The sequence below is a fragment of the Euleptes europaea genome, chromosome 20, assembly GCF_029931775.1.
Source record: "Euleptes europaea isolate rEulEur1 chromosome 20, rEulEur1.hap1, whole genome shotgun sequence".
NCBI classification, from domain to species: domain Eukaryota; kingdom Metazoa; phylum Chordata; class Lepidosauria; order Squamata; family Sphaerodactylidae; genus Euleptes; species Euleptes europaea.
The window spans coordinates 7,565,684-7,586,274 of record NC_079331.1 but is presented as its reverse complement, the minus strand read 5'-3'; the positions used below and the strand labels follow the sequence as shown (position 1 = coordinate 7,586,274).

Sequence of the window (20,591 nt, the reverse complement as noted above, 5' to 3'; positions counted from 1 at the left end):
GGCTGAGGTCTTTCACATCACCTACTTGCCTAGTGCCTTTAACTGGAGATGCCGGGCGTTGAACCTGGGACCTTCTGCATGCCAAGCAGAGGCTCTACCACTGAGCCCCTCTCCTATCGTGTTAGGGAGTTTTTACAACACACGTTATTTCCTCTGTAAGGTATAGACACATGCCCATTTCCTCTGTAAGGTATAGACACATGCCCATATCTACCCACCCCACCCTACCCTTCTGGCCATACCTAACACTCTACTCCATCTTGACATCCAAACGATTCACCGTCTCTTTGTCCACGTAGCGGCAGAACAGAAACAGAAGATTGCTGGGCATATAAAGGGGCTCCACCATGGCCGTCTTGGACACTTGAGAAAGCTCCCTAGCAACAAGAAGCACCGTATCCACCCTAGGAAAGGAGAGGAGATGCAACCGTAAGAGGGCCTACTGGATCAGAGGTCCTAGGGCAGTCCCCCCATGGGCAGACATGTCCGCTCACCATTTCTCAAAGTCTCCGCTGTGGGGTTCCAGGGGCATGCCGGAGGAAAGGCATCTCTCGCCGTGGCTCAGCAGCAAGTACAGGAGAGAGACGGAGAACTGTAGGGGAGGAAGGATGAACTTTGACGGGGGAAGCCGTGTCACGAGGACCACCAAGGAGGTGGCTCCCCCAGCAGCATCAAGCATCCCAGACAATATCCCTCTGGATGATAAGGCAGGCCACAAAGAGCCCGGCATCAAAGGCCGGCATGATAGGCTCTTTAAATCTGGGCCTGGAACCATCTGCTTTATTGTAATGCCTTCATTTCTTTAATCGTCACAACAGCTGCCTGACGAAGGGTTCTACAAAACCCGGGAGCTCACACAACGCATTGAAATGTTTCAGTTGGCCTCTATAAGAGGCATTACGTTGTTTTGTCCTTTCCTTCTTTGCTCCTACGACCCATAGGTCCTGAGTAGTTATTTCTTAGAGGAAAATACAATGGAGAGATATTTGGCCACGGCCAATGTTATATTCGGATCTCTACCCATCAGCAAAAAGGGGACTATTTTGCCTCTTGTTATGGGGGCAGGAATTCTCGCCAATATGGGGGTGATCTATTCATCTCGGTGGTTCCATCATCTTATGAGATCATGGGTCAATTTTCTTTGAATTGCATGAGCAAATTATGTTTTGTATATTTTTCTTCACAAAGCACTCAGCCAATATCCCCAGCCCAACACCCCCCCGGCCCAACACACCTTGTTCCCAAATATCGTAGCGAGCGACTGATTCACAGAATCTGGCTGCAGTCTGGTCAGCTCCTGAAGGACGTCAACCATCTCGCTGAAGGTCAGCTGCTCAACAACTTCTCCGAGGGGGCTGTAGAGTACGGGCAGGGTCTGCCACACCCACAAGACACACAGGGATAAGCAAGCAGGTAAACATTCAAGGGGCCAGCTCACTTCTCACCCTTTAGATTATTACAGTGTTTCTATCGCTCAGGGAGCAAAATACCAAACTAGTTTTTTTTTAATAAGCCTTCTTTATATCTTTTGACACCAATTTAATTGCAAGCATGCTAGAAATACTCCATACTGTCCCATCCCCTAGGGCTCTGTGAGGTCAGAGATTCTGCAAGAGTGCTTGTGCTGAACTTCACTTCCAAGATCTCAGCGATATTTAAATAAAACTCCCCGTGGCTTGAAGACTCAAGAGTAGTGTCTGCTGAAATTTCAGAAACTGGAGGGGGGATGGATAAAGATTTCGGGTATTTGGGAGGCAGGGCCTCTTGGCTCAACATACAGAGGAGCAAAGTCTGAAGGAACGCCCCCCCCCCCCCCGACTGAATTAGGCAAAAATCACTTCGGTAAAAACGCAAGATGCAAAATCCAGCTTTTCCCTAATTGTAAGAGTTAATTCTTTAGCACAAACAATCCAACATTACTGGCCTCCCCATCCCGACAACTGTGGGGGGGGGGTTGACCTGCTAAATTTTGTTGCATGGTGGCACCAGGCAAATTTAAGGCTACCTACTTATGATTGTAGTATATCCTACTGATGTTTTTTGAGGTTTTAGAAGTTTGAGAATGATGTTTTAATGATATTGAGGATTTTATGTATTTTAGCGGTTGTTTCCTGCCCCGAGCCTGGGTTGCTGGTGATGAGGGCGGGCTACAAATTTGAATAAATAAAATAAAACAGCTCTGTGTCTAGCCTTTAGATCCAATACCCTGCATCAGAGACCCCCTCCGGTCAAAGTGGCCCAGAGCACAAAAACCGCTTGTCTCATCCCTTGCAAACAGCGGCTCCTTAACACCCCTCCGTTCCCCAGACCGGTACCTCGTCCAGTAGGTCCTTCTTGATAAGGAAAGGCAGGCGCCGTGTGAGGGTGAGGAGGACCTGCTTGGCCTGTTCCGGGCTCAGGTGTGGCAACAGACGGGCCACCAGCCTCTTCCCTTTCCCCACCAGCAGGATTTGTAGGAACTCGTCTTTCATTTCCCTGAAAGAGACCAACTAGTCCAACATACGAGAGCCAGCGTGGTGCAGTGGTTAAGAGAGGAGGACTCCAACCTGGAGAACTGGGTTTGATTCCCCGCTCTCCCAGGGGCTGTGGCTCAGTGGTAGAGCCTCTGCTTGGCATGCAGAAGGTCCCAGGTTCAATCCCCATCATCTCCAGTTAAAGGGACCAGGCAAGTAGGTGATGGGAAATACCTCTGCCTGAGACCCTGGAGAGCCGCTGCCGGTCTGAGTGGACAATACTGACTTTGATGGACCAAGGGTCTGATTCAGTATAAGGCAGCTTCATGTGAAGCCTGCTGGGTGACCTTGGGCCCGTCACAGATCCTTCAGAACTCTCCCAGCCCACACGGAGGCAGGCAATAGCAAACCCCTTCTGAACTTCTCTTGCCTTGAAAACCCTACAGCAGGGGTGTCAAACATAAGGCTCACGAGCCAGATCCAGCCCCCTGACAGCTCTTATCCGGCCCATGAGCCAGCCTCCCACACACCCCACTCTCAATCTGGACTGGTGAGGCATCGCCTGGATTGAACAAGTGATATTTACATCATATCCGGCCCTCGTAACAACTGAGTTCCACACCCCTGCCCTAAGGGTCTCCATATGACCGCTAGGGCTTGAGGGTGCTTCCCACCACTACTAGTCCAAAATATGCACACACAGACAATGAAGAAAAAGAAGAAGAGTTTTATATGCCAACTTTCTCTACCACTTAAGGGAGACTCAGACTGGCTTACAATCACCTTCCCCTTTCCTCCCCACAACAGACACCCTGTGAGGTAGGTGGGGCTGAGAGAGCTCCAACAGATTTGTAACTTGCCCAAGGTCATCCAGCTGGCTTCGTGTGTAGGAGCAGGGGAAACAAACCCAGTTCACCAGATTAACCTCCGCCGCTCATGTGGAGGAGTGGGGAGTCGAACCCGGTTCTCCAGATCAGAGTCCGCCGCTCCAAACCACCGCTCTTAACCACTACACCACGCTGCATCAAACCAGCTCAAGATTCTAAAACAGATGAGGGCCAGGAACAAATTCAGCAAAAGATGACCCCCCCACACCCCACGTTGTACTCGTGTGGAATTCAGAAGCCGGATTTTAAACCGAGGGGGTTACCGCACTTTGTATTCCCAGCGATGTATTAAGAGTTTGAAAATGTTATAAAAAACATCGCTTTAAAAGGGTTTTTGGATATCACGGCTTATAAATGGTTGGAAGACGTCTTCACAGCTAAAGAGGCCAAACAAAGTGCGAACAGTATTTTTTATAACGTTTTCAAACTCTTAATACATCGCTGGGAATACTTAGAAAGTGCAAACAGTATTTTTAATAACATTTTCAAACTCTTAATACATCGCTGGGAATACAAGTGCGGTCACCCCCCAATTTGCTATCTGCAGCTCAAAACAAAAGGACCGAACTTCTTCTGGCTTCTCCACTAGAGGGAGGGAGGACAGCATGGATTTAAGCCTGCGGAAGGCTTTTTTGCCAGCATGAGCGAGGTTTGAAAACACTCTCGAGTTAATCTGACAGACAGGAAGTAACTCAGCGCAACCGTTGCCTCGTTCTTTTTTTCGGGCCTCCCCCCCACCCCCACGATTATCGCCACTGCCAAAACAAAAAATTTCCCCCGCAACTCACTCTTCGTTGTTGCACTGTTCGACGCTCAGAGTTTGGTAGATGTGCCCCACCTCGTGAGCCAGTTTCTCACAGAAGTGAGAATGTTGTTCCTCCGGGGCCAGGACCAGTTTCCGCTGAGTGTCCTCGATATCCAGCAGCTGCAGGTACATCTGTCCCAGGGCGACACAGATAACGTGAACCAAGGGCGGCAGGTCTATAAGGCAAGGTCCAAGCCCCACATACGTTCCTCGGTCATAGCTTTATAACCTCCCTATGTGCTTTGCTGGAGGTTACATAAGAACATAAGAAAGGCCCTGCTGGATCAGACCAAGGTCCATCAAGTCCAGCAGTCTGTTCACACAGCGGCCAACCAGGTGCCTCTAGGAAGCCCACAAGTGAGACGACTGCAGCAGCATTACCCTGCCTGTGTTTCACGCCACCTAATATGCATGCTCCTCTGATCCTGGAGAGAATAGGTATGCATCATGACTAGTGTTCATTTTAACTAGTAGCCATGAATACCCCTCTCCTCCATCAACATGTCCACTCCCTTCTTAAAACCTTCCAAGTTGGCAGCCATCACATCATCCTGGGGCAGGGAGTTCCAAAATTTAACTATGCATTATGTGAAGAAATACTTCCTTTTTATCTGATTTGAATCTCTCACCCTCCAGCTTCAGCAGATGATTTCACCAGTTACGTTCCACCTGCCACCTTATGAAAAACAGCAGCCAAACAGTATTCTTGTACCCATGTGTCACGGGATTTACGAAGGGAGCCTAATATTTGTGCTTTAGAGGGGGAGTTCTTTTAATTTCATTGGGATTCCAGTTGTGCCACTAAGCCACAAAGTTCCAGAGCAGGAGTACCCAGCTGCAGCATTTGTGGGGGACACACACAGTTCCCCTGAGAGCAGCCCCCACCCATGACAACCTTGGTGCCACCAAGCAGCGGCTCTGGACCTCAAATGCTCAGGCATCAGTCTAGCACATGCCCCCCACTCAACACCCCCTGCTCTCACCTTCTCAATCTGATACAGCACTTGCAGCCGCTGATTCCCGACGGCCTTCAAAGATTTGGGGGTGGGGGGAGAAAAATTAAACTCACAGTGAGTACAGAGGCCAGATCTGGCTTGGCATTTCCGAGATGCTACCTGAGAAAGCTCAGAGGTCTTTGCAAAATCATTTACAGAAATACTGCAGTATGCAAATCTCGACTTCGGGTGCCGTTTTCCCAACCCAACTAACAGGGTTACCGCACTTGTATTCTCAGAGATGTATTAAGAGTTCGAAAATGTTATAAAAAATACTGTTCGCACTTTCTATGTATTCCCACCAATGTATTAAGAGTTTGAAAACATTATAAAAAATACTGTTCGCACTTTGTTTGGCCCCTTTAGCTGTGAAGGCGTCTTCCAACCATTTATAAGCCGTGGTATCCAAAAACCCTTTTAAAGCGATGTTTTTTATAACATTTTCAAACTCTTAATACATCGCTGGGAATACAAAGTGCGGTAACCCCCACTAACAGAATGAAAAAAGCTGATGAAAGATCCAGTACCAAATCCTGGCAGAAATTCATTATTGGCCCAAGGGCCTCAGCTGCCTCTTACAGTCTGGTATGAAACCAGTCCCACTCAGCTAGCTACCCACCCCCTCTTCCAGCTTTTGGATAAAATTGGTAAGGGGTGACTGGTACAGACCTGCTCCAGTGGGATGTGATGTACAGCATCGATAGCCCTGCGAGGGCTATAGCACGTGGACACAGCCACCTGGCCCAAGGAGCCCGGGATCCGAACCACTAGAGGAAGAAGCCATTATCAGGATGTACCCATCTATATCCCTTGACCTGAGTGGCTCAGGCTAACCCAACCTTGTCAGATCTCAGAAGCTAAGCAGGGTCAGCCCTGCTTTGTACATGGAAATCCAGGGTCCAGGGCTTAGTACAAGGAAATCCAGGGTGGCTACGTGGAGGCAGGCAATGGCAAACCGGCTGAATTTGACTCTTGCCTTGACAACCATATGGGGGGACAGTACGTCGACCACAACTTGACGGCACTTCCCACCCCCACCACCCATCTATATCTCCTACAGTCACCCTCTTCCTTGCAAGGCACTCACCCGATTCGTACGTCTCCACTTTCTGGATGTACGGCGTGATCAGCTTTGGGACTTCGTGCTTGCACCCGCCCAGGAGTCCCTTCTGCACCTGCTTATGCTCCAGCTTGTGATAATACTCCTGGGGGGGGGGCAGGATAAGACAGCTCACTGCTGAAGGCAGGGCAAGCATATCTCACACCTGTTACCGCGCTATTTACAGAGAGACCGGTCAACAGGGCCCCTGAGCCTACCACTGCTATTAACTCATCTTCGGTCAGACCAGTCTCAGTTCTCCAGAAGCCAACCTGCCCCCCCCCCCACAAATGGTCTAAATGGTATTTAAAAGGCATTTCCTTTCAGCCATGAGGAAAGGTGGGACAGAAATGTTTTAATGTCTAGAGTTTCCGTCTAGACATTAGGAAGAATTTTCCGTCTAGACATCAGGAAGAATTTTCTAACAGTTAGAGCTGTTCCTCAGTGGATCAGGCTTCCTCGGGAGGTGGTAAGCTCTCCTTCCCTGGAGGTTTTTAAGAAGAGGTTAGATGGCCATCTGTCAACAATGCTGATTCTGTGACCTTAGGCAGATGATGAGAGGGAGGGCATCTTGGCCATCTTCTGGTCACTAGGGGTGTGGAGGGGGGAGGTAGTTGTGAATTTCCTGCATTGTGCAGGGGGTTGGACTTGATGGCCCTGGTGGTCCCTTCCAACTCTAAGAGTCAAAGCAACTACTTGGGGTGTGGGTAGAAGAGGATTAGGGAAACAGCACAGAGGAATCAGTCACTAAAGTTTTCTTGGGCCCCAGATTTTGCTATAATTATCGACATCACCCAGATGAATTTTTGTCTTTTCTAGCCTCACCTGGTAGTAGTAGTCATCCTTTTGGGGGTTTTCACTCTGTAACTGCATCATCTGCACTTTTATCACCCAGTCCTTTTCCAGGGTTGTCATGAGTGCCCCATAAGGATCGGTCTCTGGAGGCAGGGGCTCCACACAGTGGATTCTTTGAGATAAAGAGAAAGAGAGAGAGAGAGAGAGAGACCGGCTCAGAAAATTATTTTAAAGCAATCTCCTGCTTCCATTGGGTTGGGCTCTGTCCCACACAGAGCTAAAGACTTTTTTTTTTTTGTAACTGGCTCAGGACATAGCGAACCACTTCAAAATAAACAGTTGGTTCCCCCAAGACATTTTTAGTCATAACCATCATACCAGAAATTTCAGAATGGCTGTAAGTCTAAATTTGATCAAGAATATAGCACACACAAAACCAGAACCTGGTACTTTTATCTACCAGGTTAAGGGTAACCTAAATTATGTTATACCCTGCTTTTCTTCAGAACAAGGAGGAAAAGCAGCTTACAACACTGTTCTCCATTTTATCACCACAACCACCCACTGTGATGTAAGTTAGGCTGAGAGGCTCACCCAGGGTCACCCAGTGAGCGTCCAAGGAAAAATGGGGATTCAAACCTGGGTCACCCAGACTCCAGTTCAAACCTCTACCCACTACACCATACAGCTACTCCTGTTTTAAAAAATGAGCCTGGTAGCAATGTAAAGATTGAAAGCTTTATTGTAGGATAAAACTTGCACAGGCCAAACCTATTTCAAATACGCACATTTACACATCGAGTTGTGAATAGCCAGTGTGGTATAGTGGTTAGCCAGCGTGGTGTAGTGGTTAAGAGCAGTAGTTTGGAGCAGTGGACCCTGATCCGGAGAACCGGGTTTGATTCCACACACCTCCACACGAGCGGCGGAGGCTAATCTGGTGGACTGGATTTCTTTCCCCACTCCTACACATGAAAGCCAGCTGGGTAACCTTGGGCTAGTCACAGCTCTGTATGAACTCTCTCAGCCCCACCCACTTCACAGGGTGTCTGCTGTGGGGAAGGGAAGGTGATTGCAAGCCAGTTTGATTCTTCCTTAAGAGGTAGAGAAAGTCGGCATATAAAAACCAACTCTTCTTCACCAAGAATAAACGTCCGTCAGATGAAACGCCACAATAAAAAGTTGCCCCAAGATTGCCACAAGCCGCCCTCACCTACTTTAAGTTCCAGCTATTCATGCTTCCCAAACACACGCCCGCCCAGTTGCGTTCAGCTTTCCTTTGGACCCCCCCCCCTCACCTCCGCTCTCCACCTCGCTGTTGCCTTTGAGTCAGGATCCGCTGGTGTAGAGGATGCAGCTGCGTCATGGCGCTGGGCAAGCTGTGAAGGACAGGGGACGAGAATGAAGCAGTGGAAACCAACTCCCATCCTTTCCTAGCAGCGGAGGGATAGAAAGAGGAGAGCAGAGCGCCTTCGGCAGAACGGTTCTTGAGCCCGTGCCGCAAGAGAACCAGGGATTTAAAAGGCCCTTCAAGTAGCGAAGCACTTGCCTAACATGATGATTTCTTTATTATTTTTTAAATTTTTATTTACATTATTTATAGTCTGTCTTTCTCACTTGGACTCAAGGTGGATTACACAGAGCAAGTCAATTACAATTGACAACAGACAATTCAATAAACAATACAATAGGATCAGGGAATCAATTAGAAGTCTAAAAACGGAACTGAAAGAAAGCCTAACTATTAACATGATACACAACTACAGCTCTAACCAGATGTAGCTCGCAGTCCAAGACTCGAAACAGGACAGCCACTTCAGTCATACTCAAAATACCCAAAGGGGAGGGGTTGTGGCTCAGTGGTAGAGCCTCTGCTTGGCACGCAGAAGGTCCCAGGTTCAATCCCCAGCATCTCCAGTTAAAGGGACTAGGCAAGTAGGTGATGGGAAAGACCTCAGCCTGAGACTCCGGAGAGCTGCTGCCGGTCTGAGTAGCCAATACTGACTTTGATGGACCAAGGGTCTCATTCAGTAGAAGGCAGCTTCATGTGATCAAGCTGGACTTTCCCTGGGATAGCAACCGTCCTGCCCTGCCCCACACATCCTCTTCCATACCTGAATTTCTGCGGGCTGCTGGCTGACGGGCTGAAGAGCAGAGGATCAAGAGAGCGACTCAAAGGCCAGGTTGGGCTGCTGATGTTTGGAAATGAGGGCCTGAAGGAGGGTGAAGCGTACCCTGACGTCTGGGCGGAAAGGAAGAAAGACAGCCACTGAACAGAATCCACATACAATGCACAGCATATAACGTATTCTATAAGGAGCTTCCACACACAAGGCCGCCTTCCTCTGCCACCTAGGAGAACGTGGTCACCAAACAACCACATTTTGGGAGGGCGTTCCATAAACAGGGCGCCATGATATCACAATGGATGGGCCCTGTCACTGCTAGTGCCAACTTCTGAAGGTAGTGCCAAGTCCTCAAGTTCCTAGTGTTCAGGTAGATTCATCCATGGTAGATTCCTCTGAAATGTGGTGTTGGGTACTGTGGACTGCCAAAAACCCAAATCAGTGGGTTCTAGATCATATCAAGCCTGAACTGGCCCTAGAAGCTAAAATGACTAAACTGAGGCTATTATACTTGGGTCACATTATGAGAAGACAAGAGTCACTGGAAAAGACAGCCATGCTAGGAAAAGTTGAGGGCAGCAGGAAAAGAGGAAGACCCAACAAGAAATGGATTGACTCAATAAAGGAAGCCATGGCCCTCAATTTGCCAGATCTGAGCAAGGCTGTCAAAGATAGGACATTTTGGAGGACACTGATTCATAGGGTCACCATGAGTCGGAAGCGACTTGACAGCACTTAACACACATGGCCATGGTATTTGGGGCTTAACAAGTCAAAACTAACACGGGAGACTGTCAGTGCCTAAATCCAGTCACACAAAGGAAGCAGGTTATGTATTCCTGTTACATTTTGCTGACTCTGAATCGAAATTACTTCTCCCCTACCCCAATCTGAAATTATAACCCTGCTCCTGGACAGAAGTTACCTGTGGTAAACGTGACATTAATGCCTTTGGCAGTGGGAAGTGTTGTCAAGTCGTAGCTGATTTATGGCAACCCTACAGGGTTGTTCAAGGCAAGAGATGAACAGAGGCGGTTTGCCATTGCCTGCCTCTGCGTAGTAACCCTGGACTTCCTTGGTGGTCTCCCATCCAAGTACTAAACAAGGCTGACCCTGCTTAGCTTCCGGGTAAAAGCATCGAGGAAGAGTTCCTCTATTTGTCACAACCTTTTCTCAACACTTGAACAGGGCAACTCCCACAGATATCAAGTTTCTTGATCCAACGAGCCCAGCGTTACCACTACTGCTACTGTTTCAGGGAAAAGGCTAACAGAGTGCATTACCCGGTTCAGGCTAAACACACGCCGTGTCCTGCGAGGCGGTGTGAACGGATATGGCGATCGCATCGAGCCAGGCATCATGGGAGACTGCTGTAGGACAAGAGATTACTGTTACCAAACCAGTAGTAAATGAAAGAAATAAGCAACGGCCTCAGCAAACCAGTAACATTTCACGCTGTAGTTAAATGTTACATAGGAAATATAAAACCTGCAACTCCGTAAACCCAAACAATCCTTGTCCTCAGGACAGAAGAGCCAGAGTGGTGTAGTGGTTAGAGCAGCGATTCCCAAAGTGGGAAGTATCACCTCCAAGGGGGCGGTGAGATTACCCAGGGGGGCACTAAGAGGCAAGGGGGCAGCGGGGGGGGGCGCTAGAGGTGGTCCCCTTGAACTGTGTTGTTGGACAGGGTAAGGGGGCGCTGGGGTTGAGTTTGTGGAACCAAGGGGGCGGTGGCCCAAAAAGTTTGGGAACCACCGGGTTAGAACGTCAAACTAGGATATGGGAGAACCAGGTTCAAATCCCCGCTCCGCCATGAAAGCTTGCTGGGTGACCTTGGGCTAGTCGCACGCTCTCAGCCTAACCTAACCCACAGGGCTGTGGTGAGGATAAACTGGAGGAGAAGGAAATCATGCAAGCCACCTTGGGTTCCCATGGTGGAGAAAGGTGGGGTATAAAAGAAGCAAATAAATAAATAGAAAGGGATCCAAAGGGTGGCCCTGAATGAAGATAGCAAGGATTAAGATTTGAGGAGGAATGAGCTTTTGATGATTCCATTTACCGGCCGCATGAAACGTTGGGAAGAGGGCTTGAGGGTCCTCCCGCGGAAAGCTGAGCGCTCCAGGGCGCAAGCATCTCTGTAAATTGCCTGCAAGAGTGGAACCAAGAAGTCACGGCCGCTGTGGGACAGGGTAGAAGAAGCCCTGTCCGGTGCCTAAGGGAGGGGTCCATAACCTTTATGAGCCTCTGGGCACCTCTGGAATTCTGACACAGTGTGGTGGGCGCAGCCACAAAACGGCTGCCGCAGCTTACCTTCAGGTACACTTGTAAGGTAAGTTTACCTTCAGGCACACAGTGAAGACCCTTGTGCCGTGGTGGCAGCTGCTGCCAAAGCAATGTTTTGTTTTAAATTGCACAGCCGACCAAATCTCCAATGGCCCAATTAGAAGCTTGGTGGGCAAAAAGCCCCCCCACCTAGCCTCACCCACTTTCTAAAAACACTTGGCAGGCACCATGAAAGGTGGCAGCAGGTGCCACGGTACCCACGGGCACTATGTTGCGGACCCCTCGCCCAAGGGACAACCAAGAGTAATAGTCCAATCAATCAATCAACCGACTCAGAAACATGACGTAAGCAGTACACAAAATTCACTGTCCATACATTTTCGATTTAAATACGGTTTAGACTAGACTTGTCCTTATATTGAAAACTTCCATCAAAAATTCCGCCACCTTTAACGTGGCTTCAGGAATAGTATCATTCAACAAAAACCGGCATACGGAGAATTCTTGGCTAGATTTCATTTTATCAATCAAGGGTAGAATTGTTTTTTTTTTTTTACAAGGACCGCCGTGCAGGTGACAATTTATGATTATATGCTGTAACGTATCGTGTTGACTGAAGCCACATACACATAATCTTTCCTCAAAAGGAATATTTTTAAACCTGCCATTTTAAACGCTGAAGGAAGGTCATTCAGCCTGGTGAGCATAAATGCCCTCTGTTGAAGGGCAATAGTAGTCATCAAATTTCACCAGATTAGGTGTTTCTGGTATGGTAGCCTTCTAGCATGTCAAATGGGAATAAGTTACAAGAGAGGCTACCGAAAGATGAAAAGATATTACATTTTGCAGAGGAGACTCCAAAATCTACCGGGTAGGGAGCCATTTCCAAGTTAGTCATGCACATTGTCTGCTACCAGGATTTTTTTATTTTTATTTTTTTGTATTCTGCTTCCCTTGCGTGTGTGTAAAGTGCCATCAAGTCGCAGCCGACTTATGGCGACCCCTTTTTGGGGGTTTTCATGGCAAGAGACTAACAGAGCTGGTTTGCCAGTGCCTTCCTCTGCACAGCAACCCTGGTATTCCTTGGTGGTCTCCCATCCAAATACTAACCAGGGTGGACCCTGCTTCGCTTCTGAGATCTGACAAGATCAGGCTAGCCTGGGCCATCCAGGTCTTCTCCCCTTAGACTTTCTACAACGTTAGTATTATGCAGGGGATTTTACATGCTTTTTTTGCCCCTTTCCCACCTGAGCTCCCACTTGCAACAAACACATCAAATGTCATGGTCTTGAACTCCGCATACCAAAGGTTGAGAACTTTCAACAGCCGTCAGGCTACTCTCAAGCAACTAGGTATGTCTGCTTTAGCTGGCTCTCTGGTCGAGACAGTGCAAGGAAGCGTTTCATCCCCCCCCCCCCCGATTCAAGTCAGGGGAAGAAAAGGGCACAAAGAACTGCTCACCTCCATCACAGATCGGGATGAGGCACGTCTCAGTGCGGAGTTCCACAAATCAGATTTTGAGGCTGCCTCAAAGTGATTATCCTGGAGAGATTAATCCAGTAAATTGATGGGCAGGAAAAAAGGCACAAAGGTGAGAGAAGCATGTTATAGAACAGAATGTAAGAGCCCTGCCGGATCAGACCAGTGGTCCATCTAGTCCAGCATCCTGTCTCACACAGCGGCCAGCCAGTTCCTCTGGAGGGCCAACAACAAAGCACAAAGGCCATGGCCTTCCTCCAATATTGCCTCCTGGCACTGGTATTACAGAGGTTTATTGCCTCCGGAATGATAGGAAAAGTTGAGGGCAGCAGGAAAAGAGGAAGACCCAACAAGAGATGGATTGACTCAATAAAGGAAGCCACAGCCTTCAATTTGCAAGATCTGAGCAAGGCTGTTAAAGATAGGACATTTTGGAGGACTTTCATTCATAGGGTCGCCATGAGTCGGAAGCGACTTGACGGCACTTAACACACACACACACATTGCCTTCGGACATGGAGGCACCATGTCTAGTAACCAATACTAGACCTATCCTCCTTTAACCTGTCTAATCCCTGTTTAAAGGGGTCTATGCCCATGGCTATAACTTCAGTCTCTGGCATTGAATTTCACATTTTAATTCCTTGATAAGTAAATGAGTATTTCCTTTTGTCCATCCCGAATTCACTGCCCTTCAACTTCATTGGAAGCCCCCGAGTTCTAGTATTTTGAGAGAAGGACCGGCCTGGTTAGCCACTGTGTGAAGAGACTGCTGGACTTGATGGACCTTGGTCCGATCCAGCAGGGCCTTTCTTATGTCCTTAAGGAGAAAAAAGTTCTCTGTCCACTCTCTACCCCGTGCATTATTTTATAAGCCTCTTTCATGTCCCCTCTTAGTCATCCCTTTTCTAAACTTATGAGCGCCAGACTCTTCAAGCCTTTCCTCTTAGGAAAGGTACTCCAACCCTCTTAATCATTCCCGTTGCCCTCTTCTGTACTCTTTCCAGCTCAGCTGGAACTGGAACACCTTGTCATGCGCTATCCAAGCCTATGTTCCAACTTTTTCTCATTTTTCCTCCTTGTGGATCTAAGGGGTTTATAGAGGAAGAAGTCAGGATAGCACTCTTACCAAGTAATCGGTAGTGTACTCTGGAAGGCTGCTGGCAATCCTACCGTCAAGTACAGCAGAATCCTCTCTCTGCAGAGCAATAAGAGAACTTAAAGCAAATCACAATCACTGATGCGTGGAACAAGGGGCAGATCAGTCCTCGAGAATTCCCCATCTCTGCTCCCAAAGCACGGGGAGGGGCCGTGGCTCAGTGGCAGAGCATCTGCTTGGCATGCAGAAGGCCCCAGGTTCAAACCCCAGCCTCTCCAGTTAAAGGGACTAGGCAAGTAGGTGATGTGAAAGACCTCTGACTGAGACCCCAGAGAGCCGCTGCCGGTCTGAGTAGACAATACTGACTTTGTCGGACTAAGGGCCTGATTCAGTATAAGGCAGCTTCGTGTGTTCGCAGTTACACCTCAATCAGTGAGCTTAGAAGGGTGCAACTCTGTTTAGAACTGCACTGCTAAATCAGTGTTCTAGGGGATCTAGGAAGGAAGATCAACCCCACTACTTTTTTTATGCTGCTGTTGTATCACGTTGCAACTAGAGGCACTGTATAGGAATACAGGACTATTATTCTTATTTTTCCTTATTCACACAGTATCCTATTTCCCCACATTTCTCACACTCCCCAAAATTTCTGATTTTTCCATTGGAATTTTTTTTAAAGGCCTTGGGGGGGGGGAACAGTTCCCCCCCTAACTTTTCTGATTTTTTGTCCAGGCCTCCACATTTCTAAGGAGCCCCGTGGTGCAGAATGGTAAGCTGCAGTACTGCAGTCCAAGCTCTGCTCATGACCTGAGTTCGATCCCAATGGAAGTCGGTTTCAGGTAGCGGGCTCAAGGTCGACTCAGCCTCCCATGCTTCTGAGGTCGGTCAAACGAGGACCCAGCTTGCTGGGGGTAAAGGGAAGATGACTGGGGAAGGCACTGGCAAACCACCCCGGAAAACAAAGTCTGCCTAGTAAATGTTGGGATGTGACGTCACCCCATGGACCAGGTCACCCCATGGGTCAGGAATGACCCGGTGCTTGCACAGGGGACCTTTACCTTTTACTCCACATTTCTACCACGTCCACAGACAAATTCGTTGTGGTACAAGATTTTTTTGCCTCATGGCCAGCCCCATTCTAGATCAAAAAACCCCAAGCACCCTTCGTAGACTTCCAGATGCTCCATGTCCCAGTTCACGGACACCCACCCACCCCCCACCCGCCAGTCCTCTCACTCACCCCCCCTTACCTTTCCCTCCACGCCCCACACACTTGCCCATGGGGCATCAGAAGGGATGTGGCAGTCAGACAAGCTCGACAAAGAGGCCATATGGAGCAGACCTGGCCTAGGAGACCACCTCGCCTCCAAGGCAAACCGGCCACGCACGGCCCTCATGACCGCAGGGTCGCCCAGGTCGTTCTGCTCCTCTGTTTCCTCGCTAGGCCGCTCCTCCTCCTCCTGTTCGGCCACGTCCATCTCCTCTTCCCCCATCTCCTCTGTGGCTTCGTCAGCAAGCGGTGGCTCGGAGTGGTGGCTTTCGTCTTCCGACACATCCTCTAGCATCAGCGGCTCCTCTGTGGGTTCTGAACACCCTGCCTCTCCCCCTACGGCCACCGGTTCTTCGACTCCATTCACAGGAGCTTCCTCTGGGTCTGCAGCCAAGGATTTTGCCTGACTTTCTTCCAGATAGGCTTTAGGAGGGAGGGAGGGAAAAAAACAGTGTCAGATCAGTGAAGAGAGGACAAAGCGAACTTGGGCTGAGGACTGATTTTTTTCATGTCATTTGCAGCTAATAAAAGCATAAGAAAGGCCCTGCTGGATCCGACCAAGGCCCATCAAGTCCAGCAGTCTATTCACGCAGTGGCCAAATAGGTGCCTTTAGGAAGTTTAAGCCCTTACCTGATGAAGTGAAGGTCAGATTATTGTAAAGATCAATATCATCCTCTTCAGCTGTTTTGTCAAGCAGAAGTTCTTCTTCTGCCATAAAGTAATCCTCCAGAATCTGGTTGGAAAGACAATATTGAGACTGATCCTGTTGCCAACTCCCTCCTGGGAGAAAGTAGGAACAGGATCAAAACCGCTTTCAAAACAGAATATGCAGCATTCTATTCAGTGCCAAAACAAGGGCCCCAATGCTATCTTTCTGCACCTATAACCTCTCCCTTGGACACAGAGTTATCTGCCAAACTTGAAGCATGATTTCAACACGATACTGGTGAAGGAGGAAAGGGGCATGTTGCAGCTGACTTTTGGCGACTCCTCATGGGGCTTTCAAGGCAAGAGTCGAACAGAAGTGGTCTGCCATCGCCTGCCTCTGCATCGCAACCCTACACTTCCTCGGTGGTCTCCCATACAAACACTAACCAGGGCCAACCTTGCTTAGCTCCTGAGATCTGATGAGATCAAGCTAGCCTGGGCCACCCAGGTTAGGGCCAACACAACACTAGGGAACAAAACGAACTTGCCCATTGTGACTGTGCATATGCCCAGCTTCTCATTTAAGCTGGCCTGCTATCAGTGGGGAGGGGCCGTGGCTCAGTGGTAGAGCATCTGCTTGGCATGCAGAAGGTCCCAGATACAATCCCAGGACTTAAGGGGGCATCACGAAAAGCAAAAAGATATGCTATACTTGGTCGGCACCTCTCAGACATTTAACTGCAACATACTCGGAAGGGGTTCTTGTGGGTACCATATCACTTTCTCTCCAAGGGTAACAGCCCGTAACTCCTGTACAACTTCTTTTCCTCACCGGCCTGAGATAACCGAGTCCTCAGCTGTTAATTCGCAACCGCACAGTCCTTCCTCCCTGAAGTCCCAGTGAGGTCATAGCCTGCATTTCGGGGTATTCCAAGCCTTGACAGTTCACAGGTCTGTTGCTTTAAAAATGAGGCTCTCTGCACCCTCTCCCATTGGAATCATGCTGCTTTCACCAGAACAAGGATGTCCTGGGCGGGAAGTGAAATGAGCAAACTTCTCCCATGGGTCCTACCAGCACGCCCCATCAGAACATGAGACTCAAAAAATGTATATATATATAGTTTTTACTCCACATTCCTTCCTGCAAAGAGGGCTTAGCCAAGCACGTTGAAAGGTGCAGCCCTATACGCCCTTCATATTCATTCAGGCAGGGAAGAATCACCTCCCCGAGAGAGGTGCACCCCCCTCTCACTTTCAGTCTTTAGGAAGAGGCTGAAAATGGTTCTATTTCGGATTGCATTTCATTAAAGCAGCCCTAAATCCTGATTTCAAAGTTTTGGTTTTACTCCTATTTTTATTGTAAGTTGCCTTGAGCTCCATAAGGAAGAAAGGCGGCCAATAAAGGTTTTAAATAGTAATAATTCGGGGGGGGGGGTAAGCAAGTAGCTTGAACTCTGAGCGCGTGTGGAGGTCTTACTCCCGAGTAAACACGCCCAAGGTGGGGGCTAGCAGTTGCTTGCCTCTATAAAAACTCAGCCTGCAGCCTCTCTTCCCTATGGGAAGCACTGCACCCATAGGTGAAGAAATGAGCTAAAATTCAGGAAAGCCTCATGCTACAATAAATGCAGCTCAGTCTTTAACTGTATAATCCTAAAGAGAGTTACTGCAGTCTAAACCCATTCATTTCCCCATTAGACTGGGGAGGGGCGGTGGCTCAGGGGTAGAGCATCTGCTTAGCACACACAAGGTCCCAGGTTCATCTCCAGTTAAAGGGACAAGGCAAGCAGGTAATGTGAAAGACCTTCTGCCTGAGACCCTGGAGAGCCGCTGCCGGTCTGAGTAGACAATACTGACTTGGATGGACCAAGGGTCTGGTTCAGTAGAAGGCAGCTTCATCTGTTCATGGGAGGGGCTGTGGCTCGGTGGTAGAGCCTCTGCTTGGCATGCAGAAGGCCCCAGGTTCAGTCCCCGGCATCTCCAGTTAAAGGGACCAAGCAAGTAGGTGATGTGAAAGACCTCAGCCTGAGACCCTGAAGAGCTGCTGCCGGTCTGAGCAGACAATACTGACTTCGATGGACCAAGGGTCTGGTTCAGTATAAGGGAGCTTCATGGGGATATGCCATGGCTCAGTAGTAGAGCCTCTGCTTGGCACGCAGAAGGTCCCAGGTTCAATCCCCGGCATCTCCAGGTAAAGGGACCAGGCAAGCAGGTGATGTGAAAGACCTCAGCCTGAGACCCTGAAGAGCTGCTGCCGGTCTGAGCAGACAATACTGACTTGGATGGACCAAGGGTCTGATTCAGTATAAGGCAGCTTCATGTATTCATCTGGAATAACTCTGTATAGGGATTTGGGAGGTTTTGCCTTGGATTTGCCACTCCCTCTATGTACATTTTCTCCATCCAAATTCTCAAAACTCTGCATGGGGGCTTATTTTTGACCATTTACGCACGGGAAGTTTTGCCTTGGATCTGCCGCTCTCTAGACGCAACCTTTCCCCATCCAAACGCTCAAAAACTCAACAATAAGCTCCCTTGTAGAGTTTTGAGAATTCAGATGGGGGAAACGTGCACCTAGAGAGCAGCCAGCCCCAAGGCAAAACCTTCCAGGCGTAAAGGGCCTCAGGTTTTGAGAATTCGGGCGGGGGGGGGGGCAAACGTGCATCTAGAGAGCAGCAAACCCAAGCAGCAAAACCTTCGGAGCCCCAAGCTCTCGCTCGTTTCGAGGGCAAAACCTGGGCTGACGCCTAAATGAACCCCCACCCCACCCCCAAGAATAAGGGGGTCACAGAAGCAGGCCACCCAGCTCAAGGAGGAGAAGGCTGCTCTCTCGCCTCAGCATCCCTGAAAGAAAGGGAGGGGGGGGAAGGGTCCTTTCTGCAAGCCACTCACCACTGGCCGCGCGACCCCGCCTCCCTCGGCCATCTCGCGCGCGCGCGCGCTTGCCTCCGTCGCTCGCGGTCTCCGGCCGCGCTTCTTTTGAAGCCCCTTCCCCGGGGCGGGGCAGGGCAGGCACGCGGGGGTTGCATTTAGGTTGTTATTTAGGAAAGCTGTTAGCAGTAAAGGCGCGTTGGTGGCTGGCGGGGGGGGGGGGATAACGTTGCATGCAATCTGGGGGAGGGTGTTAGGATGCCCCGGACCGCCAAAAACAAACAAACAAGTGGGTACTAGGTCGAATCAATCCTGTGAGGGGCCGTGGCTCAGTGGTAGAGCGTCTGCTTAGCATGCAGAAGGTCCCAGGTTCAATCCCCAGCATCTCCAGTTAAAGGGACTAGGCAAGTAGGGGAGGTGAAAGACCTCTGCCTGGAGAACCATGGAGTGGGGCTGTGGCTCAGTGGCAGAGCATCTGCTTAGCATGCAGAAGGCCCCAGGTTCAATCCCCGGCATCTCCAGTTAAAGAGACTAGGCAAGTAGGTGATGTGAAAGACCTCTGCTTGGCATGCAGAAGGTCCCAGGTTCAATCCCCAGCATCTCCAGTTAAAGGGACTAGGCAAGTAGGGGAGGTGAAAGACCTCTGCCTGGAGAACCATGGAGTGGGGCTGTGGCTCAGTGGCAGAGCATCTGCTTAGCATGCAGAAGGTCCCAGGTTCAATCCCCGGCATCTCCAATTAAAGGGACTAGGCAAGCAGGTGATGTGAAAGACCTCTGCCTGAGACCCCAGAGAGCCATGGAAGAGGGGCTGTGGCTCAGTGGTAGAGCCTCTGCTTGGCATGCAGAAGGTTCCAGGTTCAATCCCCGGCATCTCCAGTTAAAGGGACTAGGTGAGTAGGTGATGTGAAAGACCCCTGCCTAAGACACCCTGGAGAGCCGCTGCAGGTCTGCGTTAGGCAATACTGACTTTGATGGACCAAGGGTCTGATTCAGTATAAGGCAGCTTCAGGAGAACCCAGTTTGATTCCCCACTCCTCCACATGAGCTGCAGAGGCTAATCTGGTGAACCAGGTTGGTTTCCCCACTCCAATACATGAAGCCAGCTGGCTGACCTTCGGCTAGTTACTCTTAGGCCATTTATGCCTGGGGAGGTTTCTCTAGAGGCACATTTTCCCCATCCGAATTCTCAAAACACTGCATGGGGGCTTGCTGAGTGTTGAGAATTTGGATGGGGGGAACCTCCCATGCAGGGCTGGATTTAGGTTTGATGAGGCCCTAAACTATTGAAGGTAATGGGGCCCTTTATATGTCCAGCTGTCCTTTGTCAACAACAAATTGTCTCTGTTTTTTTGTGTTGAATATATGCTATATGTAGTAGAAAAGAGCAAGAGTCCAGTAGCACCTTAAAGACTAACAAAAATATTTTCTGGCAGGGTATGAGCTTTCGTGAGCCACAGCTCACTTCTTCAGATACCAGAAAGCTCATACCTTGCCAGAAAATATTTTTGTTAGTCTTTAAGGTGCTACTGAACTCTTGCTCTTTTCTTCTACTGCAGACAGACTAACACGGCTACCCACTGTGGAATATGCTATACGGTAATTTATGGACCTAATAGGTACCTAAAGCCATTTTGCACAGAACAAAATATGTATTTTATCAAAGTAATTGTTGAACTGGAATACAATTAAGAAGAAGTATATTAATAGTTAAATAATGATTAAGCTCTAACTTAAAATGATTTTTTATTCATTTGTGTGTGTTAAGTGCCGTCAAGTCGCTTCC

At 49.1% G+C, this 20,591-nt stretch overlaps 1 protein-coding gene across 1 annotated transcript; it reads right to left on the bottom strand.

Annotated features, from left to right (window-relative positions):
* Nucleotides 1-250: 250 nt before the first annotated feature.
* Nucleotides 251-18,862, bottom strand: PATL2 (PAT1 homolog 2). Its single transcript, XM_056866071.1, has 19 exons — nt 18,830-18,862; nt 15,923-16,025; nt 15,386-15,714; nt 14,046-14,120; nt 13,076-13,096; nt 12,905-12,985; nt 11,220-11,372; nt 10,444-10,530; nt 9,149-9,276; nt 8,333-8,413; nt 7,065-7,206; nt 6,228-6,345; nt 5,810-5,907; nt 5,129-5,173; nt 4,129-4,277; nt 2,316-2,475; nt 1,235-1,375; nt 495-592; nt 251-404 (listed from the first exon to the last, which is right to left on the bottom strand). The coding sequence occupies exons 1-19, from the start codon at nt 18,860-18,862 to the stop codon at nt 251-253; spliced, it is 2,196 nt and encodes a 731-aa protein (XP_056722049.1).
* Nucleotides 18,863-20,591: the final 1,729 nt, after the last annotated feature.